General features: G+C 44.2%; 1 protein-coding gene and 1 long non-coding RNA gene across 4 annotated transcripts; one reads left to right on the top strand and one right to left on the bottom strand.

The window, feature by feature from the left end:
- Positions 1 to 213: 213 nt before the first annotated feature.
- On the bottom strand, positions 214 to 16823 carry LOC134022581 (uncharacterized). Of its 2 annotated transcripts, none has more exons than XR_009930655.1 (3): positions 16112 to 16822; positions 15843 to 15961; positions 214 to 518 (listed from the first exon to the last, which is right to left on the bottom strand). It is a non-coding gene; the product is annotated as an uncharacterized LOC134022581 (long non-coding RNA). The 2 variants fall into 2 exon arrangements; XR_009930656.1 differs by lacking the exon at positions 214 to 518 and adding an exon at positions 5121 to 5611 and having other exon boundaries at positions 16112 to 16823.
- A 3008-nt stretch (positions 16824 to 19831) lies between these two features.
- On the top strand, positions 19832 to 22672 carry six2a (SIX homeobox 2a). Of its 2 annotated transcripts, none has more exons than XM_062464215.1 (2): positions 19832 to 20678; positions 22129 to 22672. In XM_062464215.1, the coding sequence occupies exons 1-2, from the start codon at positions 20113 to 20115 to the stop codon at positions 22427 to 22429; spliced, it is 867 nt and encodes a 288-aa protein (XP_062320199.1). In that variant the 5' UTR covers positions 19832 to 20112; the 3' UTR covers positions 22430 to 22672. The 2 variants fall into 2 exon arrangements, with proteins under 2 accessions (XP_062320199.1, XP_062320200.1); XM_062464216.1 differs by having other exon boundaries at positions 19833 to 20672.
- The last annotated feature ends 216 nt before the right edge of the window (positions 22673 to 22888 follow it).

Here is a 22888-nt window from a genome sequence, read left to right on the forward strand (position 1 = left end):
AGGTCTCATCCAGGACTCATCCAGGTCTCATCCAGGACTCATCCAGGACTCATCCAGGACTCATCCAGGACTCATCCAGGACTCATCCAGGTCTCATCCAGGACTCATCCAGGACTCATCCAGGAGTTATCCAGGTCTCATCCAGGTCTCATCCAGGACTCATCCAGGTCTCATCCAGGACTCATCCAGGAGTTATTCAGGACTCATCCAGGAGTTATTCAGGTCTCATCCAGGTCTCATCCAGGTCTCATCCAGGACTCATCCAGGTCTCATCCAGGTCTCATCCAGGACTCATCCAGGTCTCATCCAGGACTCATCCAGGACTCATCCAGGACTCATCCAGGACTCATCCAGGAGTTATTCAGGTCTCATCCAGGTCTCATCCAGGACTCATCCAGGTCTCATCCAGGACTCATCCAGGACTCATCCAGGACTCATCCAGGAGTTATTCAGGTCTCATCCAGGTCTCATCCAGGACTCATCCAGGACTCATCCAGGACCCAGCCAGGTCTTCCTGGCTGGTGTGAGAACACAGGAAGCAGGAAGGAGAGTTGGGAAACCAGAGTCTGTGGCGTGAGGCCCCCAGAGGCCTCGGCCTACCAGGTCACACTGGCTTTACATGCCTGTCACTTTGTCACAGATACCCCCGCTGGGCAGCATGCACATACACAGAGACACACACACGGGATGCACACACAGGGTTTATATACGTACTGGAGAAACAGTCACACATGCTGGAGAAGAAACAAACACGCACATACAATGTAGACGCAAGCAGACACTTAGCTGGCACAACACAAACTGTCTTGTCTTGTTAGTTTTGAGACTGTTGAGACCATTGTAGATTGACGTTGATAGTTTTCTAACTCATTCAAAAACCACTGCTTTGGTTATTGCATTACTTAATTACTAGAACTGATCAAATCTCTATAATTTACCAATTGAATTCTGGATGAACGAGATATGTTTGTTCTGTCTAGTTTTTATGCACTCTGTGAGAACGGGTAGATTTTCCATTTGCTGAGACGAGTAGAAGAAAATAGTAACGTTTTCAGTTTCCTAAACCACACTGAGTTCCCAGTGGAACAAAAAAAATACGTTTTGGAAGAATTTTGCAAGATGCTGTGGAGAAAGCAAATATACAATTACCTAAAGGTGATATCGTTAGCAATGCAAGACATCCAAATACACACACAAAAGCCAAAATACATGTGCATATGCTCACTCGCTCGCTCACTCACACACAAACACACATACACACACACATATATACACACAAGGATGGTGTTCAATTCCGAGACTGTGTGGTGAGTTTTCAGTGAACTGTCTATGTGGTTTCCTGTTAAAGCCAAGCAGCTGATTCATTCTTCAACTGCCACAAAGGGCCTGAAACGAGACACTTCGAAATGTGCATCCAAGCGCACAGGAACACACACACACACACACGCACACAAACACTCACTCACACCCATTTCTTCTTTTTTTTTTTATAATATGCATGTGTCCAATCCCAGCATAGCCAGTGAGTGTGTGGCCTGAGCCATGTTGCTAATGTCTTTGCTGGCCACATTCAGCCTTCAATAGCTCCATTGACAGTGTGGCCATTGACACACAGAGCCTGTGCTGTCACTACACAATGCCTTTCTCCAATACCCCACCCACACTCAAATCAATGGCCTTAAGTAGACCAATCCCCTCCCTGCTTCTGATCTCACCTAGAGGCACTTAAGCACAAGAGGGTCCATCTTGTTAACATGGATTTCCTCATCAAGTTGTGGCTTCAGCCAATGGACAGGACAGACAGGCTGACTGACCAATGGAAGCACAGAGAGGAAGATCGACCAGAACAAGGTTGTTCTTCATGTGGTTTGTTAGTGTACAGATGCTAAGAGAAGGCTTAGATCTGGAAGTGTGTTTTATGGTGCTGGGCCTCTCCTCTCTCTTCGACTCAACCCGCCCAGCAAACCAATCGTGTTCCTCTGGACCTCATGCAGGTTTGTTCGGTCTGTCCCTCCCATGTCACACACACACACACCACACGCACACACACTAACACACACACACACTTTGGGGCGAACGAGCGAGCAGTGAATTCCTGAGGGCTATCGGGTTTCACGTTGCCGTGGCGACTGAGCAGGGAGGCAACTCCATTAATCATTGAGAGCGTTTCGCTCCAGAGTGGAGGTCAGCCTGATTGCAGCGGATAGGGTATCATCCCCTCGCCCCTCGCCCCGTCACCCGGACCGCTACAGACCCCCTTGATTTGAATTAAAGAAGATTAAGCTGCTCCCTCCCTCTCTTTCTCTCTCTCTCTCTCTTTCCCTCTCTATCTCTCTCTCTCTCATACACACACACAGTCATGTCTGAACACACATGCAAGCACACACACATGCAAACACACACACACACACAGCCTAACCCATCTTTACCTACGAAGCCCAGGCCCCGGCGTGGCCCACGAGCGTATCATGTGGCCCTGCTGTACGGAGCCACGTGGATTAAGAGATTGGACCTCAGCGTTTAGTTTTCAGAGACTCACTGAAACACTAGACCTGCACAGGTGTTTACAGAGAAAGACAGAGAGAGAGAGAGAGAGAGAGAGAGAGAGAGAGAGAGAGAGAGAGAGAGAGAGAGAGAGAGAGAGAAAGAGGGAGACAGAGAGAAAGAGAGAAAGAGAGAGAGAGAGAGAGAGAGAGAGAGAGAGAGAGAGAGAGAGAGAGAGAGAGAGAGAGAGAGAGAGAGAGAGAGAGAGAGAGAGAGAGAGAGAGAGAGAGAGAGAGAGAGAGAGAATGAGTATAAGAAGAACCTGAATAAGAACCCGAACAAGCAGGAAGGAGATTATGCATTTTTCTCCACTGTTGCATTTTTCTTTTACTTCTTCCTTCTTGCATCCTACCATTCCCCCTCAGTAACTTGTTGCTGCACTTTATGAAAACTGGAAACGATAACTCTGTTTTATCCGTCCTCTGATAATTCCAGCCTCTTTCAAGCCCATGAAACGGTGCATTTGTTACAAACCCTTTATAACTTAATAGGACAGGGTTCTTTACGAGCCTGTCAGACAACCAGGGCTGGAGAGGGTTAGACAAGGGGATCCAGGATCCAGAACAGAAGTCTGCCTGCGTGGGCAAATTGTCTGACAGGGCCTGGAACTGGGCCTAGGATGGGGGTGGGATAGCAGGGGAGGATAGGGAGGATGAGGTCCGGGGAAGGATCAAGTCACCCCGTCCAGAAGAGGACTTGAGTTGAGATGGAGTGTTGTATGGAGCATGGGTTTAGCTTGTGTGAACTGTACCCTGAGGTAAAATGACCAGAAGGCATGAACCCATGAGAGGGACTCTTTCACTGTACACTATTTCTGCATCCACACACACACACACACACACACACACACACACACACACAGACACACACTCACTACAACCCCCCGTCACTAATGACGGCCGTCCAGGTTTGAGATTTACGGTGCCTCGGAAACTGGGATGCAGACGGCCACAAATCAGGGGTGACTATGAAATAGAGGCAGGACCGCACCACTACACCAGCTCCCAAAGGTGCCCGCCAAATTTACGGGCTTCTCGGCCACTTCAAAAGATCTCCATAACTTAAGGCCAGACGATTTTATTGTTTCATGGAAGCAAAAAAAAAGGAGGAGGAAAAAAGGGGGGGGGGGGGCAAAGAGAAAGATAGATGGGCTGGGGAAAAATTAAAACCTCCTTTGTCTCAGACAATTAAAATTCCGACGTTCACCATTGGAGCAAGTCACTGGGCTCTCTGCTCGTAGCTGTCTCGTGGTAATGGAGCCTAAACTAATACTGTGGGTAATGAATCCAGGCTGGGATGTCTTGGGCCAGGCGAGCTTTGTGTTTTTTCTGTTTTTCTATCCCCTCTCGTCCCCGTACTCACCAACAGCAGAGTGGGGCGTCTGGGAAATAAGCTCTCCGCTGAGATTCTATCAGCTCTCCTTGTTAAAATTAATGATCTCGACACCTTGCTCCTCCAGGTTACGAGGCTTTTGGCTGGTACCCTGGCCTTGTTAATGTCCACCTTAATAAGTGGTTCACTGTGGCTGGCCATGGTGTGGCCGAGCGTGATGGCTAGCGTGGCTCGAAGTAGACCAAGGGTACAAGCTGGACAGATGGAGGCGGGTTATCAGTGAGATCCATGTGTTTGGTTCAGTGTGTGTGTTTGTGTGTGTGTGTGTGTGTGTGTGGGGGGGGGGGGGGTAGAGAGCGAGTGAAAGGCATCAACACACACACATGCACACACAGTGTTGTAGCAACAGTATCAGTAGTCAAACCCTGCTGTTTTTCTGTATTAGAGGTGGACGGGTTGTTCTCCTGGCTGACACAGACACACACACACCCCCCCCCCACACACACACACCCGTACGTGTCAGATGAGCCTGCTGGGCCAGGAAGCTGAGACTAACAGCAGGTGGCCTTGCATGTTATCTCTGTGACCTGTGTCCCTCCGTGTTTGATTGCTGCACAATAACTCGATTCACCCACATAAGAGAGCGCATCAAAGCCAGGCGAGACTTGATCAGGTAAAAGTGCACACAGGCAGACCGCGCACACGCACATAAGCTAGCGGAACAGAGCACTGATGGGTGTCTTACCATCCTAAAACAAACACGAGATGAAAAGGTAGGTGATGAGAGATAAGACCAACATGGAGGCAGTGTCCTAGATAGACACCATGCTGAAGGAAGAGATAAGAAGGATTTAAACAGAAAGATGAGTCATTCAGTTGCTCCTGAAACTTTCCCTGTATACCAGCTTGCTATTGGATGGGAACCAGAAGACATGTTTTTGTACCAGCCTGCTATTGGATGTGACAGTCTGGTCCACTCTCCCACCATCTGCTCTGGTCCAGCCTATGGTCACAATCCCAGACCCAGGCAGTAGCCTTAACCTAGCCTAATATCAGATACACATGCAGGCACACACACACACACATACACACAGCAGCGAGGTGTGCGGCCGGCCCATTCCAAAGCCCAGATGTGACGAAGGATCGTATTCTTGATTGGACCTACCACACATCTGCCACACACACTCCCTCACGGTTGCCATCCCTCCATGTTTTCCATTGGAAGATGTTTAAGTGCGTGTGTGTGTGTGTGTGTGTGTGTGTGTGTGAACATATATGTGTGCATGTCTGTGTCTGTGTGCTTCTCCTATGCAGGGGGTTGAATGAGGTATGGAGGACTTAGGGGGTGGAAGAGTTTTGATTCCTTGCAGCGGTTGATAAAAGCCAGAAGACAGATATCCCCCTTCTCCCCTGAGGAAGCCCACTCCACTCCACGTCTGAACGCAGAACTGGGCTCTGGGTTGCGACGCTTTCTTCAGCAATTTCACTTTAATTAAGCAGAGAAGGAGTGAGCCGCGGAGGAACAATGAGCGCTCTGTTCAGGGGCGTGTGTCCAAGCTGGGGTACTTCAGCCAAAAGGTCTGCTCCATTCATTCGTCCATCCCTCCATCCTCCTCTCCAGCCACCCTCCACTCGTCCCCAGCCCTGTCCCAGACCTGCAGGATCGATCTGGGCCCTGGCAGCGTTGGTGGACTGCACTTGTTCACCCAGCACTCTGAGACATGACTCAGGGAGTCTGAGAGAGAGAAAGCGAGAGAGCGCGAGAGAGGGAGAGAGAGAGAGAGAGAGAGAGAGAGAGAGAGAGAGAGAGAGAAGAGAGAGAGAGAGAGAGGAGAGAGAGAGAGAGAGAGAGAGAGAGAGAGAGAGAGAGAGGAGTCTGTGGATGTGAGCTGGATGGGACTTCTGCTCACCTGTTTTGTGTACATCACACACTTGTGTCTGTTCAAGTGTGCACTGCGGATGACAGTGTGTGTAAACGTGTCCTTGCATGCATGTGTGTGTGCGAGTGTTCGCCCTACAGGACACCAAGGGATCTAAGGGGACGCGTCAGAAACAGAGAGCTACATCCCTCTCACTATTTATTACACCTATAACGTTTCAGCGCTCTGGTAAAGAGCTTGGGGGCAAGTAGAGCCCCCCAAAAAATGGATCATCTGACTAACTGATAACCAAACAGAAGAGGCTAAACCTGCGGGGCAGTAAAATAGCATGGGGCGACTTGGGGCTGGCGGGCCAGATAGATTCCAGACACAGCTTTTATAGACTTTGGTAAAGTAGATGTCCTCTCTATAACGCTGCCGGACTCATCCGCTCCTCTGATGAACTGATCACTCCCCAGACACGGACGACTGCACAACTTTGAAAGGACAGAATAGTAAAGTAGGATAGAATCGAATATAATATAGTAGAGTAGCATAGAATACAAAATCGTAGAAAATCGTAGAAAATCGTAGAAAATCGTAGAAAATCGTAAAAACTAGTAGAAACTAGTAAAAAGTAGTAGAAAGTAGTAGAAAGTAGTAGAAAGTAGTAGAAAGTAGTAGAAAGTAGAAAATATTACTATGGTATGAATGAAATAGAACAAGCATTTAAAACATCTGACAATAACTGTTCATTTTTCTCACCAACCAATCAGAGAAGAAAGCTCACTGTGAGACTGCTGATTCTGACTGTGTCCTTCTAGGAGATAGCAACAATAATGTGCTTTTTATAAGATACATTTACTAATTGAGGGAATTAAATGGTCTAAACCATACTTTTGTGCTTTATAATATGTTGTAACAATAGCCAATTGTTATCTTACCAGTACAACCTATTATGATATAATGTAATAGAATAGAATAGAACAGAATAGAATAGAAAACACTGGACAACCTAGTTGTTCTTCCTCATACAAAAGGGATCTATACTTTTACCTTTTGTTGCAGAGTTCTCATTTATTACAGGAAGGTTTCCTTTTACCTATCAATCATAGTGGATGTCACAATACCTGTGAGCTCCTGGAGACTCCAGAGAGAGACTCCTTCAGGCCAGATCAAGACCAGACAGAGAACACCTGGCTGTGTATGTGTGTGTGTGTGTGTGCATTGGAGAAAGTTTAGTAGATATGTCTTCAGGGGAATGTGTGTGTATACAGAGGGGTGTTGGTGTGTGTGTGTGTGAATGGGATGTATCTTTGCCTAAAGGGGATATATTCAGGTGTTGTTGTTGATGAGGGGTAGGGATAAATTTCACTCTGGCATTCTCAAATGTACAGTTTCCTTTTTAGGTCAAATCAACGCCACTCAACCCTAAACGTCATACAAACCCCAGCTTTGAGACGCCATGAATTGAGTTGCGTCGCCTTTATAAATTGAACCTGACTAGCCAATAAAAACCCCTGTCTGCTGCTCCGGGTCGGCCGGGGGTCACAGGCCTCTCTCCGATCGAGAGGGACTGGTCTGACTCTATGTTTTTCCCAAAACACAAACTATGAAATATATACTTCAACAGTGTCAGCTTCACTCCCCGGTCCTGCCACTCAGAGGTCAGGCTCCCCAACCCCAGCTGAGGAGAGGAGGGGAGACAGGAGGAGAGGAGAGGAGAAGAGGGGAGAGAGGAGGAGAGAGCGGAGGAAAGGGAGAAGGAGAGAGGAGGAGAGAGCAGAGGAAAGGGAGAAAGAGAGGAGAGAGGAGAGGAGAGGGAGAAGGAGAGAGGAGAGAGGAAAGGAAAGGGAGAAGGAGAGGGGAGGAGAGAGGAGAGGAGGGGAGGGATAAGGAGAGAGGAGAGGAAAGGGAGAAGGAGAGAGGAGGAGAGAGGAGGAGAGGAAAGGGAGAAAGAGAGTAGAGAGGAGAAGAGAGGAGGGGAGAGAGGAGGAGAGAGGAGAGGAAAGGGAGGAGGAGAGAGGAGGAGAGAGGAGAGGAAAGGGAGAAGGAGAGGGGAGGAGAGGACGGGAGAGAGGAGGAGAGAGAAGAGGAAAGGGAGAAGGGGAGGGGAGGAGAGGAGGGGAGGGGAGAGAGGAGGAGAGAGAAGAGGAAAGGGAGAAGAATGGAGAGAAATGGAAGTGAGAGAGTCGAGATGAGAGGAGTAAAGAAAAGCGGAGGGGAGAGGAGAGGATGAGGGAAGAGAGCAGTGGAGGGAGGGGAGGGAAGAGGAGGGGCCTAAATAGGGATCCTGTATCCTATCCTGTTCTGCCTGTTTTCTGACTTTGTTTAGTCTGCCCACGCATCTTTGTATTCCCGCTCACAGGCAGTTCTGCCTGCTGCTATCTGATTCTGGCCGTCTCCCTGCTAGCACGTTTAGTTAGCAAAGCAGCTAGCCACCAACTGCCAACCGTAGAAGTGGGCAGGGGTGCTAACCCGCCGCCCCCCTGCCCCCCCCGGGCCAGGTGCCAGTCTCTCCTCTTGACCACAGAGCCAAAAGGGACCACTCACTGTTGTTTTTGGATCCCATTTTAAAAAACACTTTTTTTTTTATTGCCGTGTCTGTCGAGGGCTTCACCCCTTTTTTTCCGATGAAAAGTGCAAGTTCTGGCAAGATGCGTGGCCTCTGAAACACAGTATATTTCATTTTGAGGGTGGGGGTGAGAAAAAATCACAGGATTTTATGAAAACAAACTGGATCTGGTCTTTCATGGGAGCAGTCAGGAGTGTGAGTACAAACAGGAAAGGTGAGACACAGGTAAATGCCTCGGCTCATTAAATTAGCGTCGACCCTGGTTTGGATGTCTCACCCATTAAAGCCTCAGCGCTGGCTGTGGACGTTTCATGCGGCCTGAATTTATTGAATTACCCTGAAAAGATCACATAAGAAAGAGGTTTTCAAATATGCTGAGATGCACAAGATAAGTGTTGAGAGATGCTTATCCAGTAGTTTGCACACAAGCTGCTTTTAAACGGAAACCAAGTTAACAGCTCAGGATTTTTGCTGAGCCCTGTAAAACTAAAAGCTACGTTTCTTCCCTGTATGGGTCTTGTCTGGATCTCTGTACCGCCGTAAACACCGTTAACACCTAACACAGTTATTATATTCCAAAAAGCAAAATACGAAGATATACTGCATTTTCACCGAAAGCTATTTGAAAATGACTTAATTTATGAAGTAAACTACACATAAGGAAAGCATGTAAATGTTTACTTTCGGACGTTTCTACTTATTGAAACGACAAGCGCAGCTGTGAAGCCCTGTTACATCCCTGACTTCCTCTCATCCACACACGTGTTCCTGGCTAGAGTTTTACACTCATTCATATGGGGGTTTTCCATATCTGTCCACCTTAACCAGGCCTCACACAGGGCCTGCTGGTGGAAACGACATTAGGGATCTAACACATGCCTCCTCTCTCCAGTTTAACACACTGGTCGGACCTCCACAACAGAGAGAGCGACAGACATGCCTTGTAATGAGATTTTGGTCCACCGTTGAGCTAGTTTTTCTGCCCCATCAGGGAATACAAAAATGTAAGAGTCCTTTGCTATCAGTGACCCGAGGAGAGGCAATGTCATGGCGCGGGCCCTCCAATGTCCAATCAGAGAGTGCGGGGAGAGACTCACATTCGGTGCACTGCACAATGACACCTTTGGATGTATAGTTACAGAGGGAGGGGGCCCCCTAATTTATGTCAGCACTATCCCTGAGTTGAATTTATTGACTGTAACTTTATACTGTGAGATCTACTTAAAGGAGTCTGCAGGGCTCTTATTATTCAACTGTCTCTTACACTAACCTCAACTGTAGCATTTCAGCTGACATGAAGGACATATGGTTTCCTAAAGAACCATTAGAGGGACAGGACGCCCACCACACACACACACACACAGCCCAATCCCCACCCCAATAAAACTACAGTTTCCTTCTCCTTAGAATGCTTGAGCCCTAGAGAGAGGGGGAGGTGGAAACCATAATGTAAAAACAGTGCTCAAGCAAAGTGGATTTACTGGGTGACACGGGATGATAATTTGAACACAAGTCGAAAGGGAGTTGTAGAAAGAGAGGGAAATTAGAGGAAATGTGCCCCGGTGTGTGTATGTATATGTGTGTATGTATGTGTGTGTGTGTGTGTATGTGTCTGACTGCATGTGTGTGTGACTATGTATGTGTCTGACTGGGTGTGTCTGACAGTGTGTGTGTCTCTCTCCTCTGTAACTCAGAGGTCACACACAAAACTTCAAAGTCCAAGTACAGAATTCAGTGTATTTTTATGTGAAGGCCTGTGTTCTCTCCTAGTGGTTGAAGGTTCAAAAGAACGCGGGGCTTATAAAAGGCATGTTAAGGCTATTATGTACATCCTATCTGCTCTGGACTCCACTGACCTTGAGCAAAACTAAGACGTCATTAAGTCCACCTACAGTGGAATTTATTTACGCTCGCTAATTTCTCCCCCCGGTTTTTGCAAGGTCGAGAATGGAGACGCAGATCCTGGTTTTATTGGCCATTAGAGGGGCTGGCTTAAGGCAGAGCAGTTTGTTTGGCTAAGTGGGGCAATTTTGTTCTTTAAGTATCTCGTGTCAACTTTCCCCTCGCAACACGGCAAATGATACAACCTCCCTCCACTCGACCCACAACCCATACTCCACACCCCACGCACACACACACACACACACACACACACACACACACACACACACACACACACACACACACACACACACACACACAGAGAACACTCAGATATCATCCTCCACCTCACCCAACTCCACCTAAAACATGCCTTCCAACTTGAAATACATTTTATGAAGACCCAGAATCACTCTGTTTCCATCCAAGTAGGTAGTGAGGTAATGTCTCAGCATGATCCCAGAGGATAGTGTGATTGGCTGGGTACAGAGGAGGCTCATCGGTCCACTCCTGAGGTCGCGGTCTGGACCTCATCTAGCTTTCTACACACAGACTAGAAAACAAGGCTTTAGTTCCTATATGTTTAATGTATGTACCTTCCTGCCAAAGTAAATTCCTTGTCTATGCAAACTTTCATGGCGATTACTGTCAAACCCTTTCTGATTCTGATTCTGAGTTCTGGCGTGGTCAGGTCATGTATTTAGGTCATAGAGACAACCTCATGTTGGGCTAGAATCATGACTTCCAGCGGCAGAAGCCAAAATCCTCCAAGCCAAACAATAACATAACAATTAAATTTTTCTGTTTCTGTGTTATGATTTACAGTATTTTACTGTTTGCGTTTGGCAGTTTTTTATTTACCCAGAGGTGATAGTGTTTTGTTAAGTTGTTGTATGAAGAATGCGGATCAAGAGCTTGCGGTTATTACTGTAAAAAGCACTCGTTGTAAATCTAGGCATGACTCACTCAGCACATTGCCAAATCTCACAAAAAAGAACCCAACACCACAATTTGACCTCAAGGATTAGAGACATGTGCATCAACCTCTCTTCCATTCCCCACTTTCACCGCCCCACCCCTCTTCTCCCCCCTGTTCCCTGCCCTCCTGCTCCTAACCCTGCCACCCCCACCCTCCTCACTTCCCGGGAGTGGAAGACGGGCCCTGAACAGCTGCACGGCTACTTGTCTGAGCTGAGTTACAGCAAGGTGCTTGTCTGTTGGCTTTTATTGATAATATTACAGAACTTGATGTAAATATGACTTCAGTACTGACGGGCTTGTCTCCCCCTTCTTAACCCACCTGTTCCCTCACCAGGTCTGAGGTACACTAGGAGTGTGTGTGTGTGTGTGTATGTGGTGTGATGTGTGATGTGTGTGTGTGTGTGTGTGTGTATGTGTATGGTGTGCATGTGTGTGTCGTGTGTGTGCACGTGTGTGTCGTGTGTGTGTATGGAATGTGTATGTGATGTGTGTATGTGTGTGTCGTGTGTGTGTATATGGTGTGTGTATGTGGTGTGATGTGTGATGTGTGTGTGTGTGTGTGTGTGTGTGTGTGTGTGTGTGTGTGTGTGTGCAGGAGAGCATCTGACCTTCTCACACAGCTCCCTGAGGTGGACACAGACAGCAGTTTGCAGGAAGCACTGAGTGAGCTTCACTATCATAAATATCCTCCAACTTTTGACAAAAAAAAGGTTTTGTACTTATTTATATCGTTTCATTTTTTATTTTGGGTCATAACTTCATGCTAGGGCCATTAATAAATTCTCCCTCAGGTGGGTTTCTCTAGGCTGTTCCAGAATGAGGAGAACACTGTTGTGCATCACTGAATTGTTGAGATCAAAGGTCAATGGTTATCTCCACGGTTACTCAGAGGTGAACTGCCAGGAAGCTTAGTAGATTTAGGAACATCTTAAGACCATTGTAGCTGATGGATAGATGATAAAACCGCTACCAAACCGGAGGGAAATTCACTGTAGAGATATGGGCAGTGTGTTGTACATCTACACACAAAAACACAGACAGGCACACACAGAATTACACAGACAAACAGTCCGTGACATCAAAAGGCCTTGACCCATGGGTGTAAAGTCTCTATTAATTAATCACAGTCTGGACTACTGTAAATACCGAGCTACACACACTGTGTTGCAGAAACCCACAGATTTGCAGAAACACGCACATGCACATTCATGTTTCACAGTCTGCAGCTGCCGTCGAGCCACACTCACATCCAGTTCCTTCCCGGCCACAGTGAGGGGGAAACAGTTTTCACGCTTTGTCATTCCTTCACTGGCACAAATGTAATGCATATTTAATCCACTGGTCATATCCTGGATGATTAATATCTCCCTAATTCAGATCTAGACTCTTCTGGTGGCAATGAGGAGCTGCAGGGGCCTTATTGAATTATTACTTCATTATTTTGGCTCTTGATTAGATTTGCTGTAAGTGACTTAGCCATCTGCTAGCTTCCAGAGAGAGGTATGACACAGGAAGGAGTTGATTCTGGCCATAGCTGTAGTGCAGTCTACTCTGTTGGTTATGCTTTAATATTTTGAAGGCATGTTGTCAGTTTTTCCATACACCAGCCAGGTTTAGTCTATAGGGCTTAGCTTTTCTTCATAAAAATCACGTTAAATAAAAGTGTGCTTTGTCTGACTATCAAGGAAATTGAAAATGTGCCAGACTTCATTGCTGTTTTACAATCCTGTTGATGATAAAACGTTAACAAAAAAGCGTTGAGAATGCATAGTGATTCACGCATGCTTGTCTTACATTCCAGTGGAAATCATAAAGAAAGTGATGCCTGTTCAAGCATCAGGAGTGGCCACTGTGGCATGGACACATGGAGCAATTTATCACTTGTCTTCAGCGTGCATGTGGGTGGCCTCGCTCCGGGTATTATTGTAATTTGTGAGCAATTGACAGTAATCCCTCTCTCTCTCTCAGTGTGAAAGCATATCTTATCCTCAGCATGTAGCAAAGCACATCTTTACTAGAGATTCCTTTTCCTAGTTACATTAAATTCTTCCACAATCTTCTCTGTGTTGTCTTATGTCACTTTATGCAATTGAAACCTGTTTGGGATAGTAAAGAAATTAATAAATGTTCTCAAGATTTTAAGTATTTAAAAACTACACTTTTGTTGACTTGTTTTACTTTATTAGGCAGTTAAATTGATTATAGACATAGCCTCTCGTCGTATAATATTCATATCATGATTGAGGTCACACATACAGCTACAAAAATTATATAAAACATTAACTTGTAAGATTAAAACTATGTACTTTTCATGGCTTCATTGACAAGCAACTCCAGAGATTACAATTTTTCTTGAATACAGAAATAAAGAAATACTTTTATACTCCAACAATATGGAGGATAAAAATAAAGCTAGGTCTAACACTTGATAAGTACTTAATACAGCTTAAGTCTTAAATTATGTACTTCCTCAGTTAGTTTTTTACTTTTGCAGATGTTTCAAATGTCCTAGACAAATAGCAGAATTAAGAAGAAATAATAAAATTAAACTCTTCCACATCATAAAAACAAAGCGTGTGAATGTATATTTACAAAGGAAACATTGCTTAATGTCTACAGCATGTGAGTGTCAAATCACACAATTAGACATAACGTACACATGGTGAAACTTGAGGAGATTGTATATCACAAAAAATCAAGACAGTAGCAGTTAAATGAATGAACATATAGAAGATTTTCATATGGACAAGCGTCTACATCTGGAGGGTTAAGATATTCTTTGTCCTCATTCACCAAATAGCGGAAGATGTTTTGATACATGCTCCTTTAGTGAACAAATGTATTGTGAGCACAATTTTCAATTCAGATTGACATGGAAATGAGAAACAGATTAAGGAATAGCTGTGCCCCTATGGCCAGTCACTGTACACATGTACACTACTGTACTATAGCGTCGGTCTCTGGTGCAAGGGCATCATCCGGTTTTTCAACTGACTTTATCATACAAGCATTTACAGGCCATATGGTCAGTGACACCTGTTGAACTTCTTGTTTCAAGTTAAACCACAAAATTCAGTAAACTCTCTAAAACAGGAACAGCTACAAATTCAGCATTACCACACTGCTAATTACTCTGGATGAATTTTTATAAATTATTTCCTGACTAATTAAATCAAAATGCTATTAAAATACATATATTGCGATGGAAAAAAACAAACAGGCGATGCTGCAGATTTATGTAAGTCACAGACCAGCCAACAGGAACACTCTAAGGCTTAAACGTAATGCATTTGTTTTAATCTATTAATTCGGCAGATGTTTCCAAAGCGATGTGATAGCAATCTTTAGGTTAAGGTACTGAAGGTATGGTAGATCTTCAAATGACACCCAGTTCCCGGGGTCAGACATAGAGCACCTCACAGAGGAGTTACCTCTGGGTAAAACTGAGCCTGTCTCTGACTCTTGGTAACCATTTCTTAGTAACCATCCCTTAATAACATCACTGCTGACCCCCACCTCCAATAGAAACTCCTACAGGCTCTGACGTGTCCAGCACTGAATACTCCCTCGTGTTATAGTAACCCTGAATCCAAAGCAAGTTGATTAATAATTTATGTAAAAAAGCATAGCATATTTAATGCTTTTCGTTGTGGTTGTTCATTTGTGGTTGATGTTTTGGCCAGCCTTGATAAAGTTATTTACATTTAGATGATTTAAGAGTAGACTAAGTCTCTGACGTGTCAAAACGTGTTGTGGTATATCATTTTGAATTATCATCATACTATATTTACAATAATGAAGATATTGTATACTAGTAATTATACTGACAATAAAGTTATGCAATCATATCCTGTCTGACATGGAATCATTGTATGATTTTAATTGCTAGTTTTTGAGTGGGTTGTCTGAGAGTTTGCATTGGAAATGCGCCTCGTGCTTTGTTCTCGTTGACAATAAAACAATATAAAAGTTTGATTTGCTGATGATTAACGCCATGCCTGATGTAAAATGTTATAAGTGGTTGTTCTGGAATAAAATGCCTGTTTTTGCCATTAATTTAACATAATTTTGTTTAAATATGTAGTCATTCAAATGAAAGTAGCCTATGTGGATCACACTCCAAAAAAGCATTTTACATGCTCCTGTAACCACGCAGCTGCTCTTGCGCTGTCGATTTGACAAGAGGCAGGTTCAGGAGATGTCACGCGCATGCAGAGGTAAGTGTCTCAGGGGAACACGAGGGTTGGCAACGGTGAAATATCAGAGGTGCTGCACCAGCACTCAACTTCAAATTATGCTGCGTGCCGCGGACGTGAGTGGGGAAAAGCATAATAGTCTCAGTGTACGGTTGAAGTAACTGAGGGAGCAGTGAAAATAAACAGGGATAAAATCAAATGATTGATTGAATGAATTAGTTTTAGTAGTGGTCCACACTCGCCCGCGGCAGCCAAAGCAACTGCCTCTGTACGCCATTTGTGCCCGCGCTCATCTGCAAGATGCTCTGACTGATTCGATCTCGAATAGTAGGCTAGCTATAGACATAGGTGCTGTCAGTATATGCAGGGATTTATCTTCTCAAACTGTCCCTTGAATGTTTCATCATTTACTCTACGAGTGTGTGAAAACAACAAGGAGACGCAGCCAAGTTCAGTTGGCTGTTCATTACTGACCTGTCCGCCACGGCTACCCCAGAGGCCTCTTTGACCCACCTTGTAGCATAGCTTCACCTGGCTTAGCTGTCAGTAAATTAAGACAAGATCTCTTCATTCCTGCTCCATTCCTCCCTGCCCTGGGCATATAGGGTAACAAGATAGATGTAAACATTTAATTATTGTATAGTCCCTCATTCATGGATCTTTAAACAGCAAAGACACCGAGAGCCTGGGTTTAATTCTCTTTCCCCGCGTCTGCTCAAAATGACTTGTCCGAAAGAATGTACCTCATCAACCCCCGTAGAGCCGTTCCCTGTGTAGGCCGCGGAAAACCATGTCCCTGCGCCACCATGGGCTCTCTAAAACATCTTGCAATAATCAGTCCAATTAGTGGAGGTCGCGGCAGAGAGCTCTCAGGTTAGCGGTGGGAGGTTGTGAAAATAGGGGGCGGCTATTAGAAGAAACGCGATCCCCATTCATCAACGTTGTAATAATCACCGCTCAGACGAGCCACGCGGGCCCCGCAAAGCTCTGATCATAATGATCCGTGGAAACAAGAGGTTTACAAACACTGTCAAGACGAGACGGGTACCTTGATTCGCCTTGTCACTGCCGGGCTCGTCCGGCCCGCGGCGCGGAGTTTGATGGGCACTTGTGTGACTGAGCAGAACCCAAGCGCGCGCTTCCCGGTTTAAAAGGGATAAATTAGGCCTGGTTTCTAACCGAATCATACCAAAAAGAAGCACGAGTGAAGCATTGTATTGTTTACGCCAAAGTTGTAAGATATCACTCTCGTAAAAAAAAGTCTGGGTTACCCCGACTGTTCTCGCATTCCTAATGACTGGTGCCTTCATTTAAACTATTAGGGTAATACTAGCTATTTGACACCTACCGGCTGAAATGTAGCTTCTAAGAAGTCATGAAATAGGGCCTGTGCAGTCTAACTTTGTATCCTCTGCAAATTACCAACTTTGAAGTGAGGGCGAGGACAATGTTTCAGAAGATAGTTTAGCAGTCTGAAAGACACATAAACATGATAAGGATGTGCATAAGCAACGTCAAGAAAATACGATATTTTGACTGACGTTAGACAAAGGGGCCATTGTCAAGGTAATCGCAAATGCCATCAGAAACGACGTGGACAACTTTATGTTATGGGTTCAATGAAGAAACATTGAGCTGTTTTACCTAGATTTGTAGAAAAAAAAGGAACGTTTAAAAGCTGATGGGACTGTTTTTTCTGTGTGTGGGTCCTCCTTATATGATAAATTGTTCAATGGCATAGACTGTTTATTGAAGAACCATTGAAAAATGTACTGTGCTATTTTGTCACCTATTTTTAGCATGTTAGAAATTGCTTGCAGTGTTAGCTTACAATACAGGCCTTCCTTTTCCTAACAAGTTTTATGAAGTATTTTAGCGACTAAAACTTAAATCTGATTCGGCAACCAAATGTCCTACGTTTTACTGCCATTCTAACTTATGTATCATTACTGTTACCCCTATTATATCCGTAATTCAATGAATATTAAAACTATAATAAGGCCTACTGTTAAATTGTTATCATGATATTAGTAGTAGCCTATTACTGAAACTGTTACAGTAGTTATATTGTTGTTATAATATTTTTCTTATAGATACAACAATTTGAAAATAATATAGCTACACATAACTCTTTACAGATACATCTATCGTTCACTTTGACATGTTTCATTTGCTCATACTCCTTTGCAGGGTTAAATCAAAACGTTGTTTCTCTCAATATCCATTTCACCAGCCTATACTCCCCTGACAATTTGCATCAGTCAAGCTAATACCTAAATACCATTTGAACTGTGCTTCGGGCGAAACCCAAGTCAATTTATTAAACATCGTTTCTTCTTCTATAAAGCACAACATGGAAACGGATAAGGGTATTCTTACAGAACTGTTAATATTGATGTTCATTTGGTGATAAAAAAAACAAAACTAGTCTATGCTAGTTTCTATAGTGAAGCCTACTGGTCTATTTGGGACAATATTTTAGCCTATGTTTTACTAGTAGTATGCTAATAGAAGGATACTTTAAATTCATTTACGCAATCAAGTTTCAGCTGAAGTAGGCTATTTTCGGAACAATAAATTGTAAACAGCACCCATGTAGGCTACTCTGGATACAAATCATCCTTCCTTAAAATGTTCTGACTGCTTAACTAATAGCCTGTAGATAATACGATTATGAATCAATGTTTACATATGTAAAATATGTAGCCTAACTACTTTACTGCTAATGTATAATATTCCAATAAATATAGCCTAATTGTCATGCTGCTTTTATGCAAACTTAAAAATATGTCAAAATGTCAAAAAGTCTTTAAACGCTTATATTTCATTTTAAATTGCACTGTTGGCGCAGGACCTGTGGAGACGCTCCGGCGACCCGGCGGCTGCTCTGTGATCACAGCACCGCAGGTTGGAACAGCTCGAGCCTGTCCGGGAAAAGGCTTATAAGGAACCAAAACTACAAGCACAAAAATACTTTTTCATGTCTTGCCACATTACAACCCTTCCTTCATATTACAAGCGTCAGCGATTCTGCAATTAGATTCGAAGACGTGTTTTGCTGAGCTTTCTTGTGGGCTGAGGTGTTATTGAGTTAGCTAGATCAGAAAGCTGCTTGTATGAACGCTGAAACAGGTTTGTACGCTATTTAACGGAAAGCGGAAAAGCAGCGCGGCATTTGAGCTCTGTGACCAGGTAGAGGCCTAGTGAGATATGATACAGCTGAGTGTATATCATTGACTTAATGAAGAGTTCCGGTCGTCTTTCTGCTGGTCAATCTTTACTCTATAGGTCAATAATAATGACATTGGATAGATTACATAGGCTTTGATCATTTCATCATGAAGAATGCGAAATTAAAATGAATTCAAAACGTGCCCCACATGCCATAGTTTTTTTTAAATATATTATCATTAACGGGTTTTTAATTTATCTTACCGGCTTCTGGGGTACGCTGCTCTTGCTCTCACCAGCCGTGCCTCACGAGCTCTCCCCCTCCCCTTCCGTCGACCAGACATGCCCGTGTAGCTTTAAAGAAGACTGCACCTCTCTTAACCATTTGATTGGTTATCTAAACACCTTGTTCCTTTGCTTCAACGCTATTCCACTTTCCACATTGTTCTCGAGGCGTCTGGATGGTGCGCCTCGAGATTGGCTGCTTGGTTATTTTTTAGGTAAGCACGTAAATAATGCATGTCTAACGGCACCTTCAGGTGGTCAGACTCATGTCAGGGATGACAATGAGCTTTTTTGTTGGTAACTTTACTCCAAAAGGATTACTTTTGATAATCATCCAACTTCCACGTTATAACTCTTGCTAACACTTGCACATGCTTGAATACGGAAATAAATAGACTGCATTCAAAACACTGGTTGTTTGAATCTTTAAAACGTTTTTATTTTGCTGGACTATACTTTTGTTTTAGACACACAGTTATGTAGTACATATGGAAGGCTTTTGGATATTGGATCAATTTCAAAATGCACTGTAAAGTCATTGTATTAAGCTTTAATAAAGAATAATCAGAACACACATGGAGATTCTCCCCTCCAGAAGTAAACACGAGCTGTACGCACTGTGCGCGCACGCGGCCGGGGGCTCCGCGCGCTCTAGCGCCATCCTCATCCCAAACATGGGATCTCTGCTCTGTGCTCTATGGCTGATTCAACTGCCTGTCAAACAGAGGGGAGAGAAAAAATCCGATTTGAAGGAAAAATCTGAGCAATATTTCTATTGGTAGGCGGGCTTGAAGTGCAGGGAACAATCAGTCTGCCGGCCCAGGGAGCCACCTCAAAGCGTATCAGGTTACCATGAATGACAGCGTAACCATGGCAAATAATTTGACTAATACTATTGTCTTATCCTCGCCATCCCCGGGTCAGATAACCAACCAATCACAGTTCACATAATCGCTTCTCTTGCCAGCTTAGAATAATATTATTAAAACAAGCGAGCGAGCCTGGTTTTAGGAGTAGGTTATGTTGAAACGACATAGCAAAGGTGGAGGAAGACTGAGGACGGAGTAAAAACTTTCTCTCTGACTAACTTTCTGGGAATGCTCTGTATTTTGTATGGCTGAACAGGACATCGGTTCTCTCAAAGGGGTTGGATTTTATCTACCGTTTTCGTATTCTTTTTTGGAAACTTTTGTCGTTCATGGACTTACTGTGTACATACTTTAATGTCTTAATCGCTAGAAAGGACGTGGTCGAAGAGCAACGCATACCTGTTTATTAACTTACAACCATGTCTATGCTTCCAACGTTTGGCTTTACGCAAGAGCAAGTCGCGTGCGTCTGTGAGGTTCTCCAACAGGGTGGCAATATCGAACGTCTCGGGCGCTTTTTGTGGTCTTTACCAGCTTGCGAGCACCTCCACAAAAACGAGAGTGTTCTCAAAGCTAAAGCTGTGGTTGCGTTCCACAGAGGAAACTTCAGAGAACTTTATAAGATTCTCGAAAGCCACCAATTTTCTCCCCACAACCACCCGAAACTACAGCAGTTGTGGCTCAAAGCGCACTATATTGAGGCGGAGAAGCTCCGGGGCCGTCCTCTCGGGGCCGTGGGAAAGTACCGTGTCCGCAGAAAGTTCCCACTGCCTCGGTCCATATGGGACGGCGAAGAGACGAGTTACTGTTTCAAAGAGAAGAGCCGGAGCGTGCTCAGAGAGTGGTACACGCATAACCCGTACCCTTCCCCGCGAGAAAAAAGAGAGCTTGCAGAAGCCACCGGGTTGACTACAACACAAGTCAGTAACTGGTTCAAAAACAGACGGCAAAGAGACCGTGCGGCAGAGGCCAAGGAAAGGTACGAGTAAGTGATTGTTTACTTGTTGTCTGTCGGTCTGGATGAGTGAAATATGGATTTAGACTACTGATAAAAAGTACATGGGTCTAACTAAATTTACCGTGGAAACTGGGCTGACGGAAAGACTTGCATAGGTCGACTCTATAAATGACTATTTCACAGACAGTTTCACAAGAAGTTGCCTAAGATAACAATATTAGTTGGGTGTAGAGTACTGTAAAATGTAGGCCTGCATAATTTCATATAGCAGAATAACGCCTGAATAAGTACATGTTCATATAGTGGTCATCCAAAATCAATCTTGAAAAATCTCCCATGACGCTGGCTATCTGTACCTCATGTAGCCTTTTACCGCAATATAATCGACCCTGTAGTTCACATGCGTAGGCCGAGGTCAACATGAAGCATGTGAAACGCAATTTAGACAATAATTTGATACTTATTTTACTGGGCATATGTGTCCGTTTTGTTACATTTGGTTATGACCAATCAAGTAAAAAAATGTCCTCTTTCACCCGCTGGCAAGTAATTCAGACAAGGCACTGCATAAATCACTGATTTTTCATTGTAAAACTGTAAGTCATTGACTATTCGGACTTTTAACTGATGTCTAATAGAACAATCGTTTTGGGTTGTCAAAAATGTCTGCCAGTCCAAGAGTTGGCCTTCAACTTGAAGGTAGAATATGTGTGACTACACTACGAATGCATTAAAACTGTTGATATTTAAAAGTTGGGCTACTTGCTAAAAAGGGTTTAATTTTCAATTTTGCAAAGGAAAGTTTGGCTCAAGTAGGCCTATATATTGATACCTGGGAGTCAGGTGGCTGAGCGGTTAGGGAATCGGTCTAGTAATCCGAAGGTTGCCAGTTCGATTCCCGGTCATGCCAACTGACGTTGTGTCCTTGGGCAAGGCACTTCACCCTACTTGCCTCAGGGGGAATGTCCCTGTACTTACTGTAAGTCGCTCTGGATAAGAGCGTCTACTAAATGTAAATACCTAAGCTCTGACATGAATAGGCCTATACTTCACGAAATTAATGAATAGCAATGACATATAGTTAGTTTGTACCCACATGAAATATCTATTTATAAAAACGTGTTAGTGTGTGTGTGCGTGTGCATGTGTTTTTGTAGCCTATGTGTGTGTGTGTGTGTGTGTGTGTGTGTGTGTGTGTGTGTGTGTGTGTGTGTAGGCGTGCTTACGAGTGCTTTTCAAATAGTTGGTCAAATTAGCAACGTTGATAATTGTTTTTAATTATAGCCCCTGTTTATATCAATAAGTCTCTTTCTGTCAAAGACCATATTATATTATTTAATTGGTCAGTCATTGTCATGCTTTAAAATAGTGTATGCATAATTTATATTTTTACTACAAGGACATTTTGCATTTGGTTGTGTTGTTATAATTGACATACATATATGATTCATCAAATGATGTATTTTCCTCTTCATAGGGAAAACAACGAGAACAGCAACAGTCACAACCCATTGACTTCTTCCATGAATGGAAATAAAACTATTTTGGGGAGCTCGGACGACGACAAAACGCCTTCAGGAACGCCGGATCACACGTCCTCGAGCCCGGCTATGCTCCTCACATCAAACTCGGGATTGCAGTCTCTGCACGGCCTTGCGCCGCCACCGGGACCCAGTGCCATCCCGGTGCCCAGTGCAGACTCGGTGCACCACCATCACTCTTTGCACGACACTATACTGAACCCTATGTCGTCTAACTTGGTGGATCTGGGCTCCTAATCAGCGGAGCCTGCTTGGACGGGGACTTTGTATGTGTATATGGATGTGTGAGACACGCTTCAGGCACTTGAGGCGAGGTGCAAAAGCGGAAGGAACGAATGGACTCTTTAGGGGGCTTCTGTGATGCGCAGCACGGTGAGACGTGAGATGGTAGTCCATAGAGTTTAGTTAAAAGGTATTTTACCGGAATGTAATAACATGTTACATTGTTGAAAACAATAACAATAAAATGTCTTAATTCTTGTTACTATTATCGTTATTATTTTAGGGGATAGGCGCATGTAAACTCAGTCAGGTAGGCATCCCACGACCTTTCGTTTACACAGGTTTTCCAAGAGAGCCAACTTCAGTTTATTTGGTGTTGTTTGGGGTATCTTATTATAAGTATCTTGCATCCCAAAAGGCGCCTGTGAACGACTAAATATATTATTTTATTATTTGTATTTTCATTTGGAAAAC

This window comes from Osmerus eperlanus, chromosome 6 (genome assembly GCF_963692335.1).
Source record: "Osmerus eperlanus chromosome 6, fOsmEpe2.1, whole genome shotgun sequence".
Classification (NCBI taxonomy): domain Eukaryota; kingdom Metazoa; phylum Chordata; class Actinopteri; order Osmeriformes; family Osmeridae; genus Osmerus; species Osmerus eperlanus.